Below are 20081 nucleotides of genomic sequence, written 5' to 3' on the forward strand. Positions count from 1 at the left end.
CTTGGGCTGAATCACACGCGCTTCCCGTCTCTGCTTTCCACACTGCGGTGTTATTAAGGGGAGGGACAGAGGGGCGCATGTTAATCAGGGGGTTCACAGAGAGGGTGGGGGGGGGGGGTGCTCCAGTTTCGGGGAACCCCCGGCAACGAGACATGATAAAAGCAGAGTCTCGGGCCCAAACTGACAGATTCAATTACAGCCCCCCCCCGTTCACTTAAGTGCTGTTTTCCCTGCCCACCGATCCTGTTTAAAACCACAAAATATCCCAACATGGAGCATCCCCGCCCCAAAACAACAGAGGCAGAGTTGTTCCTGATCATTTTCCATAACGCACAGGTCCCGGCAGGGGGTCAGTGCATGTGCCCGTCTGCCACTCCTCACCTCCCCCTTAAACAGGGCAACAAAAATAACATCCCATCCATCCTTCTGAGAGCCAATGGCTCAGTAGATCTTTGGCTCTGTGTTCTCAACATCTGCAGGTTCTGTCTCTCTACTGCCGAAGCCTGAACATTCTGATTTGATGCACCTCGTGAATATTCATGAACGGGCGGGGCCCAGAACAGTACTGTACCAGCGGACGTTCTGCACCAGAATACAGAACCGGTCCAGAACCTCCTGTTACCAACCCGAACCTGCCGTAGGTAAAAAGCAGAGAGGACCACCGGAGCATAGAAACTGAGCATGAGGTGTTCCCCCCCCCCCCAATACGAGGACCACAATGCACAGCCTGATGTGTGGAGGTGCATTGTGGGTAACGTAGTTCTTACCAAGATACAGGTACTCAAAATAGGTGGGTCCGACAAAGCTTCCCTGACAAGGAAATGTTGACATGGAAAAAAATAAATAAATAAAAAAAAGAAAAAGAGCCGCCCTGCAAAATCAACATACAGACAGCCTTCCAGCAACATAAGCAGCTCCACATTGAGGCAAATTAGGAAGTAAATTTGTGTACTTATTTCATGCAAAAAATAAATAAATAAATAAATAAATAAATAAATAAATAAATAATAAAAAGTTTAGGAAACGTGCCCAACATTCCCAGTTGGTGAAACCCAGTTGGAAGCACTTACTGTGATAGTCCCTGGCTTTTAGGTTTTGACATACCGTACATTAACTACGCTGGAAATTACGTTAGGTAACCACGGCAATTTACAGTTTGACGTAGTGAGAGTTTAAAAATAACCCCAGTGAGGGCAGTGCGCTCGGCCGGCCCTCGATTCGCCCGGAGGCCCCTCCTCCGCTCCAAAAACGAGCATAACTTTGTAAACAATTCGTATTTTCGGTTTCATAATACTTAAAAATAATGAATTCTCTAAGTGCTTCCCTGAAGCAGGGCCCTGTGTTGGGGGCGCAGTGTGAGGGGCGCAGGCCAGAGCACTGCAGGCCAGGAGCGCAGTGTGAGGGGCGCAGGCCAGAGCACTGCAGGCCAGGAGCGCAGTGTGAGGGGCGCAGGCCAGAGCACTGCAGGCCAGGAGCGCAGTGTGAGAGGCGCAGGCCAGAGCACTGCAGGCCAGGAGCGCAGTGTGAGGGGCGCAGGCCAGAGCACTGCAGGCCAGGAGCGCAGTGTGAGGGGCGCAGGCCAGAGCACTGCAGGCCGGGAGCGCAGTGTGAGGGGCGCAGGCCAGAGCACTGCAGGCCAGGAGCGCAGTGTGAGGGGCGCAGGCCAGAGCACTGCAGGCCAGGAGCGCAGTGTGAGGGGCGCAGGCCAGAGCACTGCAGGCCAGGGGCGCAGTGTGAGGGGCGCAGGCCAGAGCACTGCAGGCCAGGAGCGCAGTGTGAGGGGCGCAGGCCAGAGTAATGAGTCTCAGAGGACCCGGCGGGAACGGCAGGGCCGCCATAACTTCCTGCTCAAATTTGTGTGAGTCAGAAAATTCACGGACTTCATTGTTTCAATGTGTTTGTGCCACTGCGGGACGATTAAAAGGAAAACACACACACACACACACACACACAAACACACACACACACACACACACACACAAACACACACACACACACACACACAAGCACACACACACACACACACACACACGCACGTGTGGTACAAGCCCAAGAAGCCGAACTAATGATGTCCCAGCGTTTATGAGTCTCCGCTTGGCTTCTGTGTGAAATAAAAAGTGAGGAGAGAACTGGATCGGGCCTAAATGAGTAAATCATTTAAACAAGGACTGCAGTGGAGATCAGTAGCTGTGAGGTGGGGGTGGGGGGGTGGGGGGGGGGGACCATAAAGCCGAAGAGCAGCTGTATTGTTCTCCATTAAACGCAAATTTAGAAACTTAGTGAGTGCTTTCGCCCCGAAGGTGAGGCGTTCCAGCGGCAGCTTCAACCCGTTGTGTTGATGAGACCCAGTAAGTCACATGACTCGGGGTTCCGCTGCTGGCCTTTGACTGGAAGCGTTGCGGAAACGTTGCCGACACGTTCCTGAAACGCCTCTCCTCAGAGTTTGCTGCCGTGTGTGGAGAGGAGCAGAGATCTCTCCTGTATTCCACATGCAGAAGAAGTCACTGATCTGTTGTTAAGACTTGCTTTTAGAATAATGCGCGAGTTATCAAACGCTATGGCAACACGATCACTCTTAACTGCCGTGTGAATAAAGCCTGTAAGCTATACATGAGGCCAGAGGCCTGAGCGTGCAGGATGGTGACATCACACCACAACAGCACCATCCATCCAAACAGCACAGTCCATCCCAACAACACAGTCCATCCAAACAGCACAGTCCATCCAAACAGTACAGCCCATCCAAACAGCACAGCCCATCCCAACAGCACAGCCCATCCAAACAGCACAGTCCATCCAAACAGCACAGTCCATCCAAACAGTACAGCCCATCCAAACAGCACAGCCCATCCCAACAGCACAGCCCATCCAAACAGCACAGTCCATCCCAACAATACAGTCGGTCCAAACAGCTCAGTCCATCCCAACAACACAGTCCATCCAAACAGTACAGTCCATCCCAACAACACACCCCATCCAAACAGCACAGCCCAACCAAACAGCACAGTCCATCCCAACAGCACAGTCCAACCAAACACCATACCAACAACACAGTCCATCCAAACACCACAGCCCATCCCAACAACACACCCCATCCCAACAATACAGCCCATCCAAACAGCACAGTCCATCCCAACAACACAGTCCATCCAAACACCACAGCCCATCCCAACAACACACCCCATCCCAACAATACAGCCCATCCAAACAGCACAGTCCATCCCAACAACACAGTCCATCCCGACAGCACAGCCCACAGCCCATCCCAGCAGCACAGCCCACAGCCCATCCCAGCAGCACAGCCCATCCCAACAGCACAGCCCATCCCAACAATACAGCCCATCCAAACAGCACAGCTCATCCAAACAACACAGTCCATCCCGACAGCACAGCCCACAGCCCATCCCAGCAGCACAGCCCATCCCAGCAGCACAGCCCATCCCAACAGCACAGCCCAACCAAACAGCACAGCCCAACCAAACAGCACAGCCCAACCAAACAGCACAGCCCATCCCGACAGCACAGCCCACAGCCCATCCCAGCAGCGGAGGGGAGGGTGGTGTACTGAAAAGAAGAGCCTTTAGGGGTAGCTGCCCGTGAGAGAGCACGATGCGCTTGGCTCGCCGTCTCGACAGGTCACGGTTCCAGGGATTTCGGGATTGCTTCCCTGAATCCACCAACCCCCCCCCCCTCCCTACGCCCCAACCCTGCTCACACTTCACAGGCTAACAGACCCATGGGCAGCCACGATCAGCACTTTCTAATCCAGGTAGATTCCATGCAGACATTAGGAAGAATTCTTTCACACAGAGAGTAGTCAATGTGTGGAATAGCCTGCCAGGTCATGTAGTAGAGGCAGAGACTCTGGGGATTTTCAAGACCAGGCTTGATACAGTGTTAGATACTATCTAGTCTGTAGGTAATCAGAGCACTAATTTAGTTAGGAAAATGGCAAGCATAGTTGAGCTGAATGGCCTGTTCTCATCATTATGTTATGTTATGTTAATCCATACAATTTCATTTCATTTCATATAATTTATTTGATAGGGACAATGCAAGTTAACATAGTACCACTTCAACTTGTTACAAACAAGTTGATGTAACTGATGTACCGCATACAGAGATTATAGCTATTGCTAGTTTCCAACTCCCTAGTTAAGCTTTTAATAAGAGAAAAATAAATACAAAAACATACAATTATACAACATTCAGAGAGCCGGGCTCAGCTCGGTGGAAATGGCGCCCCCTGGGTTTTGGGACTTGCGCTGCAGCCTTGCAGATGAGAAGTAAACTCCAGGGTCTGACTCTCTGTAATCACCAAAGATTCTGGGGAACTTTTTGAAATAGTCAGTCCGTTAACCCCTTAAAAAGTCACACAAAAACTCTCTCTACACCTCCTAATCATTCCTCACATCTGATTGGTCGCACAAGCCCCATGCATTCCTCACATCTGATCTTATCGGGCTGCAGAATCTCCACACATTTTCAGTTGACCTACCTCCTGTGCATTCAACAGTGGCAAATGTTAGCTAACATCAGGTCATTTTTTTAGAACAAACTGAAACTTTTCTCACATCAGCTGCTGAAGGGGATGTTCGGTAATGGTGATCGACAGAAGGGGAGGTTCGGTCAGGTTCTCCCTGTTGAACACACGTGCGATTCACCATGTAAGGTGCAAAATGATAAATAAGTGATTAGAATGCAAGAACATTCTGAACTGAACATGCTAAAGCTGATGTCACAGTCACTACTGGTGACTGAAAGCAACAGAGTTCTAGAACACTGACTAAGAATTTAAAAAAGAAACATTCCAAAAAAAAAACCTACTCTTCAAAGGGGTCAATGAAGGTCAAAGGTACAAAAGCAGCCCCGGTCGACCTCAGGACAGGAGCAGGTCGGGCCGGACCCAGGAGTGGGTTAACTGCTGGTGCCTGTCCATCAGGAACATCTGTGATCTGTTGGCATGTGGTGCAGTGATTTGGCCCTGGTAGGGGGACGGGAAAGCCCAGAGGCTGGAGGGGGTGGGGGGTGGGGGGGGATTTGGTGAACGCTGGCGTCATTAAAAACCTCGGGCCCCCAGGGTGGGAGCCGATAGGCTGGCAGGCAGAACCCCCCCTGGGCAACCAGCCAATCTGCAGTCACCCACAGAGAAAGAGAGAGAGACAGAGAGAGGGAGCGAGAGAGAGAGAGAGAGAGCAAGAGAGAGAGAGAACGAACTAGCAAGAGCGAGAATACGAGAGAAAGAGACTTGACTTTAAAAACCTCATTAATTTTATAATCCGTCCAAGCCATAACTTCTACAACTTTACCCACACTCGAAAACAAACAATAAACCAGATCACAGCCAAGAAAAAAACTGAAGAAAAAAAAACCGGCAAAAACAAACTGTGAAGATGATAAACTGTAAACAGCAAGAAACATTCTCAAACGGTAATGACCAGTTTTCCTTCACCTATTGAGAATTTTTGCATACACCACTTATTTTCCAGATAATAAATCAGTAAATATATGAATTCTCCTTGAATTGACAGATGACAGAAGGAGGGAGAGAGGGGATGAGACAGAGACAGAAGATGGAGGTAGAAGACCAGGCACAGCACCTAAATAGACCCTCTGACTCCTAAAGCACAAGCAGAACCAAAAGCAGGTCTGTACAGAAATGCCAGTCCAGGATCAGATCATTTGGGCCAGAGGTTCTGCCCAGCACAGAACCATTCACACATCTTTAGCAGCAAACTCATTTAAGCACAACCCCACCGCCTCATCAACGGGTCGGACAGCTCTGCAACGGTCCCGGATCGCCCACCTGACATCAGACCTGCTGGGATTCTAACCTGGTTTAAGATGGTTTTTAAAGCTGTGTCACTTCTAGCTCATCATAGCTGGTCTGTGGCTGATCAAAGCTGGTCAAATGCAGTTAAGCTGGTGGTAAAACCAGTGGACCAGCTGACCATATAGGCTGGTCTGCCGGTGAAGAGCTGGGCGACTAGCTAAAAATGTCAAACCAGCTTAAACCAGCCTGATTTACGCTAGTTTTAGATGGCTAGCTTAAGATGGAATCTCAGCGGGGCAGATTAATGCCTCTTTGCAGAAATGTGTGAGTGCGTTCAGTTAGTGAGTTTATGAGTAAATAAATGTAACGTTGTGATTTAGAACACACATCGGGTTGGGTCCGGAGCGACCGCATCTTGAGACGGCAGACGTACCGCAACGCGGTGTTCCTTAAACTACGGGTCGGGACCCGAAACGGGTCACAGGGGGGTCACAGGGGGGTATGAGGGGGGGCACAGGGGGGTAGGGGGGGGGGTCACAGGGGGGTAGGGGGGGGGGTCACGGGGGGGGTATGAGGGGGGTCACAGGGGGGTATGGGGGGGGTCACAGGGGGTATGAGGGGGGTCACAGGGGGTATGAGGTGGGTCACAGGGGGGTAGGAGGGGGGTCACAGGGGGTATATGAGGCAGGTCACAGGGGGGTAGGAGGCGGGTCACAGGGGGGTAGGAGGGGGGTCACAGGAGGGTATGAGGCGGGTCACAGGGGGGTATGAGGGGGTCACAGGAGGGTATGAGGCGGGTCACAGGGGGGTAGGGGGCGGGTCACAGGGGGGTAGGGGGGGTCACGGGGGGGGTATGAGGGGGGTCACAGGGGGGTATGGGGGGGTCACAGGGGGGTAGGGGGGGGTCACGGGGGGGTATGAGGGGGGTCACAGGGGGAATGAGGGGGGTCACAGGGGGTATGAGGCGGGTCACAGGGGGGTATGAGGCGGGTCACAGGGGGGTATGAGGGGGTCACAGGGGGGTATGAGGCGGGTCACAGGGGGGTATGAGGGGGTCACAGGGGGAATGAGGGGGGTCACAGGGGGGTAGGAGGGGGGTCACAGGGGGAATGAGGGGGGTCACAGGGGGGTAGGAGGGGGGGCACAGGGGGGTATGAGGGGGGGCACAGGGGGGTAAGAGGTGGGTCCCAGGGGGGTCAAAGGGGGGTATGAGGCGGGTCACAGGGGGGTATGAGGGGGTCACAGGGGGGTATGAGGGGGTCACAGGGGGTATGAGGCGGGTCACAGGGGGGAATGAGGCGGGTCACAGGGGGGAATGAGGGGGGTCACAGGGGGGTAGGAGGGGGGTCCCGGAATGAGTCCGCAGTCCACCAGGCCATGCTAGCATGCGTATAAGAGAAAGGTGCTAAATGTCAGGTCCTGATATTAAGAAGTTTAAGAACCAGTGTAGTAATTTATTTACTATCCTAATATAATCTGGACCAATGAGGAGGCGTGTGGGCGTGTCCCACAGTGCCGCTGAGGACCAGCGGCTCTCTGTGTGATGCGGGAGCTGCTCGCTGCCCTCCACTGCATCGCTGGACTCCGGGCTAATCTCATTAAACCTTCCCCCTACCGAGAGCACTCAAATCCCTAAAACTACTGGAGCTACACAACTACTACAGCTGCTACACAACACCTACTGCTGCTACACAACTACTGTAGCTACGCAACCCCTACTGCAGCTACACAACACCTACTGCTGCTACACAACTACTGCAGCTACACAACAACTACTGCAGCTACACAACACCTACTGCAGCTACACAACTACTGCAGCTACACAACAACTACTGCAGCTACACAACTACTACTGCAGCTACACAACACCTACTGCTGCTACACAACTACTGCAGCTACACAACACCTACTGCTGCTACACAACTACTGCAGCTACACAACTACTACTGCAGCTACACAACTACTGTAGCTACGCAACCCCTACTGCAGCTACACAACACCTACTGCAGCTACACAACACCTACTGCTGCTACACAACTACTGCAGCTACACAACAATTACTGCAGCTACACAACTACTACTGCAGCTACACAACACCTACTGCAGCTACACAACACCTACTGCAGCTATACAACTACTGGAGCTGCACAACAATGACCAGTACGGAGAGGAGCTACACAGAGAGGAGTTACACAGAGAGGAGCTACACAGAGAGGAGTTACACAGAGAGGCAGCTCAGTACAGAGAGGAGTTACACAGAGAGGAGCTACACAGAGAGGAGTTACACAGAGAGGCAGCTCAGTACAGAGAGGAGCTACACAGAGAGGAGTTACACAGAGAGGAGCTACACAGAGAGGAGTTACACAGAGAGGAGCTACACAGAGAGGCAGCTCAGTACAGAGAGGAGTTACACAAAGAGGAGTTACACAGAGAGGAGTTACACAGAGAGGAGCTACACAGAGAGGAGTTACACAGAGAGGAGCTACACAGAGAGGCAGCTCAGTACAGGGAGAAGTTACACAAAGAGGAGTTACACAGAGAGGAGCTACACAGAGAGGAGTTACACAGAGAGGAGCTACACAGAGAGGCAGCTCAGTACAGAGAGGAGTTACACAGAGAGGAGTTACACAGAGAGGAGCTACACAGAGAGGCAGCTCAGTACAGGGAGGAGCTACACAGAGAGGCAGCTCAGTACAGAGAGGAGCTACACAGAGAGGCAGCTCAGTACAGAGAGGAGTTACACAGAGAGGAGTTACACAGAGAGGAGTTACACAGAGAGGCAGCTCAGTACAGGGAGGAGCTACACAGAGAGGCAGCTCAGTACAGGGAGGAGCTACACAGAGAGGAGCTACACAGAGAGGCAGCAGGGTTCAGTGATGCGTGTCAGACTTCGCACCCGGGCCAGCTCCGCAAACGCCAGCAGGCCAAAAATAGTTATTAATGTGATTGTTATTGAAAGTGAGAGAGGACGGCGGTGCTGGGAAAGCACTCAGACGGGCTCTGTGCTTCCCGAATCCAGAGCCCCAGCACTGGCCGTCCCGGGACGGCGTTTCATTTCCTCTACAACGCAAACCCCAAAAACACAGACCCACCAGGACAGCGGAGTGGTCTATGGCTAAACTAAACCTGTTCCTCTCAAATCCCAAAAACAAAGACCCACTAGGACAGCGGAGTGGTCTATGGCTAAACTAAACCTGTTCCTCTCAAATCCCAAAAACAAAGACCCACCAGGACAGCGGAGTGGTCTGCGGCTAAACTAAACCTGTTCCTCTCAAATCCCAAAAACAAAGACCCACCAGGACAGTGGAGTGGTCTGCGGCTAAACTAAACCTGTTCCACGCAAACCCCAAAAACAAAGACCCACAAGGACAGCGGAGTGGTCTGCGGCTAAACTAAACCTGTTCCTCTCAAATCCCAAAAACACAGACCCACCAGGACAGCGGAGTGGTCTGCGGCTAAACTAAACCTGTTCCACTCAAACTCCAAAAACAAAGACCCACCAGGACAGCGGAGTGGTCTATGGCTAAACTAAACCTGTTCCAAGTAAGCCCCAAAAACAAAGACCCACCAGGACAGCAGAGTGGTCTATGGCTAAACTAAACCTGTTCCAAGTAAACCCCAAAAACAAAGACCCACCAGGACAGCGGAGTGGTCTATGGCTAAACTAAACCTGTTCCTCTCAAACCCCAAAGGCGGTGTAACTTCTGGTTGTAACTTTTAGCCCTGGGGCTAGGGCTCTGATCGCATAAATACCCTGTGCCATGATTGGTCTGTGCACTTGTCAATGTCATACAGCATATAATGCAATTAGAGGGCGGGGCTTGGTGCAGGAGAAGCCGAACTGTACGCTGTACAAAATGGAAGTTGGTTCCGGGAGTAGCACATCCCATGATAGCGGTGTGTCTGTTAGCATTCTATTAGCATTCTATTCTATTAGCATTCTATTCTATTAGCATTCTATTCTATTAGCATGAATAAATGCAACTTTCTAACGCAAGATTTCAAATCTTGTGCATGGCGGCAGATTTAAGTAAGTAAAAGAAGTAAAACTGACTGTATTTAGTGATACAAGGAGTGATAGTGGAAAATATTTGTAAAGGCTTGTAATGGAAAAAGTTAATGAGCAGCAAACTGGGGGTGGGGGTGGGGTGAGGGGGGGTATCCATGCCATTTTAATAAATAAATTCACTTTCAGAAAGCCCCAAGATCTATCCTTGAAAAGATTTGAATGGTCTGAGCTTTTTAAACTGGTGACGGTTGTTGCACTCCCTTCAGCAAGATATCAAATTTGCCGTAACCCATAAGACGGTTATCCAAAGAAAACACTGACGCGGATAATTAGAAACAAAGTAATATCGATAATGGGATGGTCTCTTGAACCTTTTACACTGCCAGATTTATCCAACACAAGCCAACGTGGATACTGCATACTCCCCTAGAAAGAGCACTCATACTGCCAAAACTCCAGAAACCTGAAAGCTTATATTCCTTATATACCGTTCATAACTCAATAATGAACGTGTATAATATATAATAAGTGTATATTAAAAAGTCCTGCAGAAACTGCTACCGGTAGAGAGCAAACAGCAATAAAATACCTCAAAGATGGAGAAAACAAAATTAAACTGACGGGAAATCTCAAAGACTGCGAAGCACACTTTGGAGAACTCAGTTACAAGAAAATAAAGTTTTGGGCGAAAGTACAGGTATGTGCGTCTCCGTGGAGACCTGCAGACTCCAGGTACACACGGGGAGGAACAGCCGTCCTCATCAGCAGGTAACCGTGCAACAGCGGACACAAGCGGAGCGTTTATTCCAACTGTCACCGGCGCTACGCTGGCAGAGGTTCAGGTGCAACAATTCCTCTGTTGAAAATAGTCGACCGTTACAAAACACATCTCTTACAGAGGCTGGATTTCTCTCTCCCTTTTCTCAGAACGCAAAAGCTGCGTTCTAACTCGAGGAACTTTGGAGAGCAGATGTGAAGGCTCAGGGGGACCGAATTACCGGAGACTTTGTGCGATTCAAAGCTGAAAAACAAGACAGTGGGGAGAGCTGAAATATGACCAGTAACACTCTTAAAATAAAACAGATAACATCGCAGGGGGAAAATCTAATGACGGAGGCGATGTTTGTTATATTTCAAACGAATGCTTACGGTTTTAACCAAAACCCGACTAATGAACAACAGAACATAATAAAGTATACAGCATGGAGGATGCCGTATCTATGAACAGCTACGGCTAAAATGTTGACATTCACAAGAATTTGTGCGTGGGAATGTTTCAGCTATTAAATGAAGTGTGGATTTTGTTTTATATTTTCTCTATGAAAACAGAGCTCATTTTTTGTGCTATAACATCGTAGCACTCTGAAACATTAGCCTGATGATTGATCTCCCTTTCTTACTATTAAACAGCTTTTTCATATTGCAAAACCAGATGTTTTGCCCGTTTTCAATAATGTAATTATTTAATTAATACCTCGTATTCAATAATTTAATTAATTAATGTGGCTGTAGAATTGTCTCTGGGGTGAAATGTGGCAGTAGAATCGTCTCCGGGGTAAAATGTGGTAGTAGAAGCGTCTCTGGGGTAAACACAGCTGTGTATGTATGTAGTTTTGTCTGTGAGCGCGGAGCAGGGAGGATCAGGAGCTCACAGACTGAGAGAGCTTCACAGCAGGCATCTGCGCTGTACTGATGGGGAACATTTCACATTGGGGTCCTCTTTCACAGGTCTGATCTCTCTCTCTCTGTCTCTCTCTCTCACACACACACACAAATACACACACACTCCCTCTCACACTCACTCTCACTAACACACACACTCACACATTCTCAGAAACACACACACTCTCTCTCACACTCACTCTCACGAACACACACTCACACACACACACACACACACACACACTCCCTCTCTCTCTCTAAAGAGCAGTGCTCCATAAGGTACATACTGCCAGAGCCAAAGCAGCCCTGCGTACGGCCTGCCCCAGCTCTCCCCTACGAAACATGGAGTAATACCCCAAACAGGCCCGGCCTAGCCTCTCTCTCTCTCTCTCTCTCTCTCTCTCTCTCATCCCTCTCTCCACCCTTCCCTCACTCGGTTTCACTCACTTTGCTTTATTTGCAGAACATACATACATCCGCAAGGTGAAAGCATTGCACACACAGGAACAGGAAATGACCACACAACTGAAGAAAACAAATAAAACAGTGATCGAATAATGATAAAAATAGAAAAACAAAAGAGAAATAAATGATAAATGTCAAGAACTAGTACAACTAGTGAAATAACCAAATAAAACCTCTTTCTTTTCCCCAGTGTTTTTGGCTTTGGTGGCCGCCTTAAATCTACAGCCACACAAACTGCACTTACTGACCACACCCGCCCACCCCTCCCCTCATATATTACACATATATAACATAAGAGAAGAGGGGTATATTTCATATGTTTCTTGTGTGCATTAGTACGCTGTGATTTGGCTTCCTTTGCAAATAATCTCCACAGGTGCATTTTCTGTGGCGAGATCAGATCAAAAAGTCGCTGAAGCAAAACGATTACAGCGAGAAAAAAATGTTACTCGAGCCAGCAAACAAGCAATTGTTTTTTTTAATTATTTTTTTTTTATTGAAGTCCAGGCCAGGTGATCTCTGTAGGTACTGACATAGGGCTCGGCTCCTTTGATCTTCAAAGAGAGAGACGGGCTAGAATTACAGGAGCAATAACAAGGTAATAATGCCAATCTAGATCTATTACTCTGTGAGGCTCCTATCCATCCAGGTCGTTTCTGGGCTGTTATTCGTAGAGCGTCGCTGCCACCTGGTGGATGCCAGTAGAACTGCAACCTTCTGGCCCACAAAAGCATTGGCCTTCATAAGACATTGTCCTAAGTTCCATTGCATCGCCACTAGGTGGTGCCAAAATATTCACAAGCCCATGGCCGGATTTCAAACCTTTCTCACTTTCACACTGCAGTGCCATTAACCCCAGGGCTCTTTTCTAGCACACTTCCTATTACTCCAAACTTTTTTTTTTTTTTGCTTGATTATGACTCCGGTAGTCGGGTGATTTTGCCATCGTGCAAACAGCCAAGAAAACAGGCAGGAGACTTCAGCCTCTGGAATCCCACCAATAAGCTCACGGAGTCGTTTCTGCTTCGAGCTGCTGGGCGGCGCATCCACTAAGGGACCACGCCGTGGCACACGGATGAGCCTCACGGCCTCGGATCGAACGCAGACCAATGGGCCGGGAGCTCCACAGGGCAACCTGCTGATCGAGTCCCCCAGGGTATCGGACCGTTCAGCCGGCTATGGGGCCACCTTCACTGCCGTCTAGCGCCCCCTGCTGGTCGATCAGGCACCCGTGGACCACATATGACAGGCCTTGGGTGGCAGTGGGATATACTGTAATGGTTAGGGAACCTGGGGTTGTAACTCAGAGGTTGCAGGTTCGATTCCCAGGTAGGATATGTTGTACCCTTGAGCAAGGTGTTTAACCTGCATTGCTTCAGTATATATCCAGCGGTATAAATGGAAGCTAAAATCATTTTTTAAAAATGCTAAAGTTGGGTAAGTCGCTCTGGATGAGAGCATCTGTCAGCTAAATGCCTGTAATGTAATGTGAGGTCTTCCTCCGACTCCACCCTGTGTGAGCTTAGCTGTAGTAAGGCTGGGTTTCGCAGGAGAACCGTAGGCATCTACGTCCTCCAGAATCAGCAGTATAGTTCGCACATGAGCGCAGCTCTGGTCACAGATAGCTGGTCATTCCAAATTGGGATGGGAACTGGACATGCTCAGACCCATGTTGGGCACACTGGGCATTTAAAAAAACTGCTTTTACTTAAATAAATACATTTTAAAATGGCACAGTATAGACACAGCAGGCAGTAAATAAATGACACCCATTTCAAATGCCATTTTAGAGAAAGCGGAAGATAGTGTAGTATAATGGTGGTCTGTACATAGAAATGTAATCTCTGCAAGAGCGTCAGCTAAATGCCAAGATGTAATAAACTGGAAGAAAAAAAGCCTCTTGTTGCAAAATGTCACTGAAATACCCCATATATCTATTTACATAGACAGCATAGACCTCTAGTGGCCAATCTGAGAACAACACAATAAAAACTTCCAGGCAATGCAACCTAGCTTTACCACAGGGGGGCAGCAGAGACCAAAAGAAAAGCGAGGTCTTTTAGCAGAGTAGAATATAGCACTGATCTCTCTCTCTCTCCCTCTCTCCCTCTCTCTCTCCCTCCCTCCCTCTCTCTTCCTCTTCCTCCCTCCCTCCCTAAGCTCTCAGCTCTAGTGTTCAGACAGTCAGGTCTTGGCAGAAACAGGAGGTGCCGTATTGACACAACCAGCTGAGCTTCTCAGGTCCTAACCTCTCACTGCTGGCCTCCATCACCCCTGCGCCCCCCCCCCCCCACCCCCCTACCACCCACCCCCGTACGGTTGAGCTCCACTGGGAGCTGTGCTAAGGCCTTGGTGTTTGCACAGGTGTCTGTTCCACAGCAGGACTTCAAGCTCTGCACCTCAGGCCCTGGAGAGAGAGCCCTTTCAGCAGGAGGGGGGGGGGGGGGGGGCACAGGTGGGGGGGGGGGGGGGGGGGCTAAGCTAACAACACAGCTCCCGCACCCCCATGCAGCCCTAATACAGCAGATTCACACAACGCAGGTTTGTCTCCCCACTGCTAAGTCACAGGTGCAGCCATAAATTCATGCCTGGACCTGTTGGTCCCACTATGCTCCCCCACCCCCCTCCTCCACTCTCGAACCCAGTGCCAGAACTCCCTCATTCAGCCTTACAAAGGAGACCTTGGGCTGACTGCCTAGGCAATAAAAAGTTTCTCCTCTTTTTTTAAAATAAAGATTTAGAGTAAAGCAAGCGTGAATCCGCAATAGCTGCGACCGCACACGCGCATGCATCCATGTGTGCACGCACACACCCTCACACAAACACGTGACCTCTTCTTTGGCTCATGACCAACCTTTCCACAAAATGTTGTGCAAATCTGTGAATCCATTCGGGAGTTATGCGCCTATATATATATATATATATATATATACAGCTGGTCTCATTGGCTAGCACGACACCCCTGGTTCTTCCCATTGGCTGTTTGCCTGACATATTTCACACATTACGTGCTTCCACAGTGTGCAGGACACGACCTCGTCAGGGTTAGCGAATGGGTTCATATCAACAGACCTGCAGGAGGAAACCAGGACAAAACACAGCCTTAGTGACTATTAAACTGTAAAAAATGAATAAATCCACCGCAATAATGGCACGGATGCTCAAGGTCCTGAATCACAAAACTCCACCACGCATGTGAACCATGACCAGTGAAGTCAGTCAGAGGGTTAAACCCCGCCCACTTTTTAGCCACAGAGACAAAGTATCTCCTTCACCACATCACCATGGCGATAGAGTATCTCCTTCACCACATCACCACGGCGATAGAGTATCTCCTTCACCACATCACCATGGCGATAGAGTATCTCCTTCACCACATCACCACGGCGATAGAGTATCTCCTTCACAACATCACCACGGCGATAGAGTATCTCCTTCACATCGCCACGGCGATAGAGTATCTCCTTCACAACATCACCACGGCGATAGAGTATCTCCTTCACCACGGCGATAGAGTATACCCTTCACCACTTCGCCACTGAGAACATGTGGCAGCAGTAATTGGGTAGCAGCGTTTGAGATGTGTGGGGTAGCAGTGTTTGGGGCAGTGGTCTCAAACTCGTTGCCATGGAGGGCCGTGTGTATGCAGGTTTTCATTCCAACCAATTAATGCTGCCTTAATTGAGTCCAATTACTCATTCAGCCATATGCGTTTAACTGCATTGAAGCACAGAATATAAGAAAATTTTTGTTTAGACAGAGCGGGTCACCATAGACGTCGGGTCACCATTATGCGCAAACCTGCATCCCTAATTCAGCAAATAATTAAACTAATTATATAATCAAGATCTGAGGCTGGAATAAAAACCAGGATACACACGGCCCTCCATGGCACCGAGTTTGAGACCACTGGTTTGGGGTGTGTGGAGTAGCAGTGTTTGGGATGTGTGTGTGTGTGTGAAGTAGCATTGTTTGGAATGGGATGCATGTGTGTGTGTGTGTTTGTAGTAGTGTTTTGGGTGTGTGTGTGTGTGTGTGTGTGTGTGTGTGTGTAGTAGTAGTGTTTGGGATGTGTGTGTGTGTGTGTGTGTGTGTATGTAGTAGTGTTTGGGGTGTGAGTGTGTGTGTGTGTGTGTGTGTGTGTAGTAGTGTTTAGGATGTGTGTGTGTGTGTGTGTGTGTGTGTAGTAGTAGTAGTGTTTGGGATGTGTGTGTGTGTGTGTATGTAGTAGTGTTTGGGGTGTGAGTGTGTGTGTGTGTGTGTGTAGTAGTAGTGTTTAGGATGTGTGTGTGTGTGTGTGTGTATAGTAGTGTTTGGGGTGTGAGTGTGTGTGTGTGTGTGTGTGTGTGTGTGTGTGTATAGTAGTGTTTGGGGTGTGTGTGTGTGTGTGCGTGTGTATAGTAGTGTTTGGGGTGTGTGTGTGTGTGTGTGTGTGTAGTAGTAGTGTTTAGGATGTGTGTGTGTGTGTGTGTGTGTGTATGTAGTAGTGTTTGGGGTGTGAGTGTGTGTGTGTGTGTGTGTGTGTAGTAGTGTTTAGGATGTGTGTGTGTGTGTGTGTGTGTGTGTGTAGTAGTAGTAGTGTTTGGGATGTGTGTGTGTGTGTGTATGTAGTAGTGTTTGGGGTGTGAGTGTGTGTGTGTGTGTGTGTAGTAGTAGTGTTTAGGATGTGTGTGTGTGTGTGTGTGTATAGTAGTGTTTGGGGTGTGAGTGTGTGTGTGTGTGTGCGTGTGTGTATAGTAGTGTTTGGGGTGTGTGTGTGTGTGTGCGTGTGTATAGTAGTGTTTGGGGTGTGTGTGTGTGTGTGTGTGTGTGTGTGTGTGTGTAGTAGTAGTGTTTAGGATGTGTGTGTGTGTGTGTGTGTGTGTGTATAGTAGTGTTTGGGGTGTGTGTGTGTGTGTGTATAGTAGTGTTTGGGGTGTGTGTGTGTGTGTGTGTGTGTGTATAGTAGTGTTTGGGGTGTGTGTGTGTGTGTGTGTGTGTGTATAGTAGTGTTTGGGGTGTGTGTGTGTGTGTGTGTGTGTGTGTAGTAGTAGTGTTTAGGATGTGTGTGTGTGTGTGTGTGTGTGTGTGTGTGTGTGTGTGTATAGTAGTGTTTGGGGGTGTGTGTGTGTGTGTGTGTGTGTATAGTAGTGTTTGGGATGTGTGTGTGTGTGTGTGTGTGTGTGTGTGTGTAGTAGTAGTGTTTAGGACAGGGGTGGGCAATTCCGGTCCTGGAGGGCCGGTGTGTGTGCACATTTTTGTTTTCACCAGTTACCCTAGCTAAATGAGCTAACTGGCTGTATACACCAACATTGGTTCACTGATAGATTAGATCACAGTAAAATGTTTCACATGGTGACAAAAGAACAGTCTTCAGTGGTCATTCATGCGCTTATCAAGAAATGTAGCTAAAATGTCAGATGCCGTAAATGTTATGGCTAATTAAGTAATTAAGGTCAGAAGTTGCCATGAAAACCAGAAACAGATACGGCCCTCGTTGCCCACCTCTGGTTTAGGATGTGTGTGTGTGTGTGTGTGTGTGTGTAGTAGTAGTGTTTAGGATGTGTGTGTGTGTGTGTGTGTGTGTGTATGTAGTAGTGTTTAGGATGTGTGTGTGTGTGTGTGTAGTAGTGTTTGGGGTGTGTATGTGTGTTGAAGTCCTCCCATGACCTCATAAGCCTGGAAGCCGCTGATCTGCACAGTACAGGTGTGTTTGGGGGACTGGTTCACCTGCCAGCCACTCCCACTCCGAGTCTCCCCAACGAGGAACAGAGCCAGCCGAGTGAGGGCTACAAGCCCACCTTACACACACACACGCACACACACACACGCACACATACACATTCTCACACATACACTGTCCTCGTTCACACACAAACTTGCTCTGTTTCCTACTCTCCTCCTCTCTCTCACACATACATTCACACCCTCACTTTCTCACACACACACACACTCTCCTCTCTCATACACACACTTGCTGACACTTTTTCAAACAACCCAAGCCGAAAATTCCCACGTGCACCAGCGCTGCTCCATGAGCAGGATATCCTGTATTGCGCATGGCACCATGACAACAAACCGCACCAGGTCGTTTAGTCACAACTGAGCAGAGCCATTATGGGCGGTCACGAGCACCGCTGGATGTTAATGGAGCTCACGCGCTCTCGCTTCCAAGCCAGTGAGATCAAATCTCGGTAAACACGCAGAAACTTTGAACAGGCAGTTCGAAGCCAAACACGCCAGTCTCACAACTTCAACTGAACTGCATAATTAACCCCATTGCTCAGTGATGACAAACCACTGAACCAATGAAAATTCTCTTTAAACGCGATGCGCTCAGTTTCGCGTGCCGTGCGCACTGCGTTTTAGGAAACGGATCTGTTGAATGCATATGACGTGTTACACCTGCACCTTCACCTGACCGAGAGTAAGTGCACAGCCCCCTGTACGAACGCGGAGGTACTGCATGTATGTTGCGCTTATTGTGCGCTTAACGCCGTCAATCTGTTGCTCTCGATAGATGCAAGCTGTCATACAATCATCATACAATAAATGCATGTACTGACCAAACAATGTACTTTTATTAACATTATAAGCTTACATACGTTCGCATTACATTTTGTGTGGAGTTCCATGCATACCGACTCGCGAAATGTAATACCTTATAAAACTGCAACAAAGCATACGAATATCTTGCAATACAAAATAGACTCTTCCTAGAGCTGTCCCTAAAGCTAAGCTGCAGCACATCTGTTCGACGTCTGCTCTGAAAAACTGACACCCTTGGCTGGCGCTGTTTCACGGACTTAAAAGCAACGGAAGAGAAACTGAACTAAGAAAGTTCAGAGCGCGCCCGAACTCGATTGAAGTGAAACCGAAGAGAGCTGCCAACGCGACCGACACAAACCCCACTCCACCTGCAGCGAAAGTCGACAAAGCAACATCTGGCACGGCGTCACGTGCTCGCGTTCCGTACTGCCCCGCTTCGCACGAAGGCGTTACGTCAACTGATGCATTCATTCACAAAAAATAGAAAGTCTATAATAAAGACTATAGTTTTGCGCACTTGCCAGTTTTTCAGTCGGAAAGCAGGTCAACGCATTAGGAGCAACATCAAGTCTATTTTACCTGTAAGGCGGCGTTGGCATTGTCCGTTGAATCCACGTCGATTGATGTATTATTCCGATGTTATTCCAGTTTCCAGATCCCAAAGGGGTTTCTGTTGTAATGTAATGTGCCGTTTATGTTCCACAAGATTCTATTCGAGGCGCCCTGGCCGTCTACAGCAGACACAGGGATAGAAGCCATATCGTGTGCCGACTTTGGGACCACAACACTACGATTAGTTTATAACTGAAAGTGTCCCCTGTGAACAAGGAACGATTCACGCGCTGGACGGGGTCTTCCAAAAGCCACGTTCCCACGTCACAAACTATCGGACCTCCAGAATTACAGCGGGGGATTCTTCTAGCTCCCATTAGAACAGCCGCCGTAAAACTGCCGGCTTTATCCCTCAGGCAACAAGCTGAATACGCACAAAGGCGGTTAAAATAAACCCAATTTGCTTGTTGTGTACAACTGCAATGCAATCAATGCAATTCCGAAACGAGTATAATCCAAGCGCTGTATCAGAGACCATGGTAAATCCGTTCCAAAAAAACCTTCCCTGCTCAGGTACAACACCCAGAACTGAAATACTATCCAAAATGTGACAGAAGAGGAGAGACGCATCCAACTTCAACAATATCAACTTCAGGCAGCGTAAGAAAGAGCAGAACGCAGATCACATCTAAGATGTGTTCCAAACGAAGGGCATCAAATTCCCATTTTCCCCGGCCGTGCCTCCGGCGCAGCTGTAGTTGAGATGAGATCGGAGCCGCTGAGTCGCTTCTCACGCCTTTCAGCGGCTCGTGAAACTGCGCGCGCAAGGGGAAGCCTGACTCACGAATGAACCATTCCAACAGAGTACAGCAGCGAGGCACACGAGGCTCACCTGATGCGTCGATGCAAAGCACGACGGGAAATGTAGTTTCGCATATATAAACCGCAACCCATTGCAAAATAATGCAAGCCTTTCAGCAAGCAGAGTTAGTGAATGCATATGTCTATACTACCTCTCAAAACTTTAAATATGGTTGTATATTACGACCACTACTGCAATTTATAGAAGCATTCAAAATATAATAACAGCAC

General features: G+C 48.9%; 1 protein-coding gene across 1 annotated transcript in view; it reads right to left on the minus strand.

The window, feature by feature from the left end:
- LOC118220423 (putative uncharacterized protein ENSP00000383309) overlaps positions 1–19821 on the minus strand; it is a 59065-nt gene extending 39244 nt beyond the window's left edge. The window contains exon 1 of the mRNA XM_035404284.1: positions 19017–19821. Within this exon, the coding sequence (XP_035260175.1) occupies positions 19017–19036 (20 nt within the window). The 5' untranslated portion in view covers positions 19037–19821. The remainder of the gene's footprint in view (positions 1–19016) is intronic.
- Between the last annotated feature and the right edge of the window lie 260 nt (positions 19822–20081).

This window comes from Anguilla anguilla, chromosome 2 (assembly GCF_013347855.1).
Source record: "Anguilla anguilla isolate fAngAng1 chromosome 2, fAngAng1.pri, whole genome shotgun sequence".
Classification (NCBI taxonomy): Eukaryota; Metazoa; Chordata; class Actinopteri; order Anguilliformes; family Anguillidae; genus Anguilla; species Anguilla anguilla.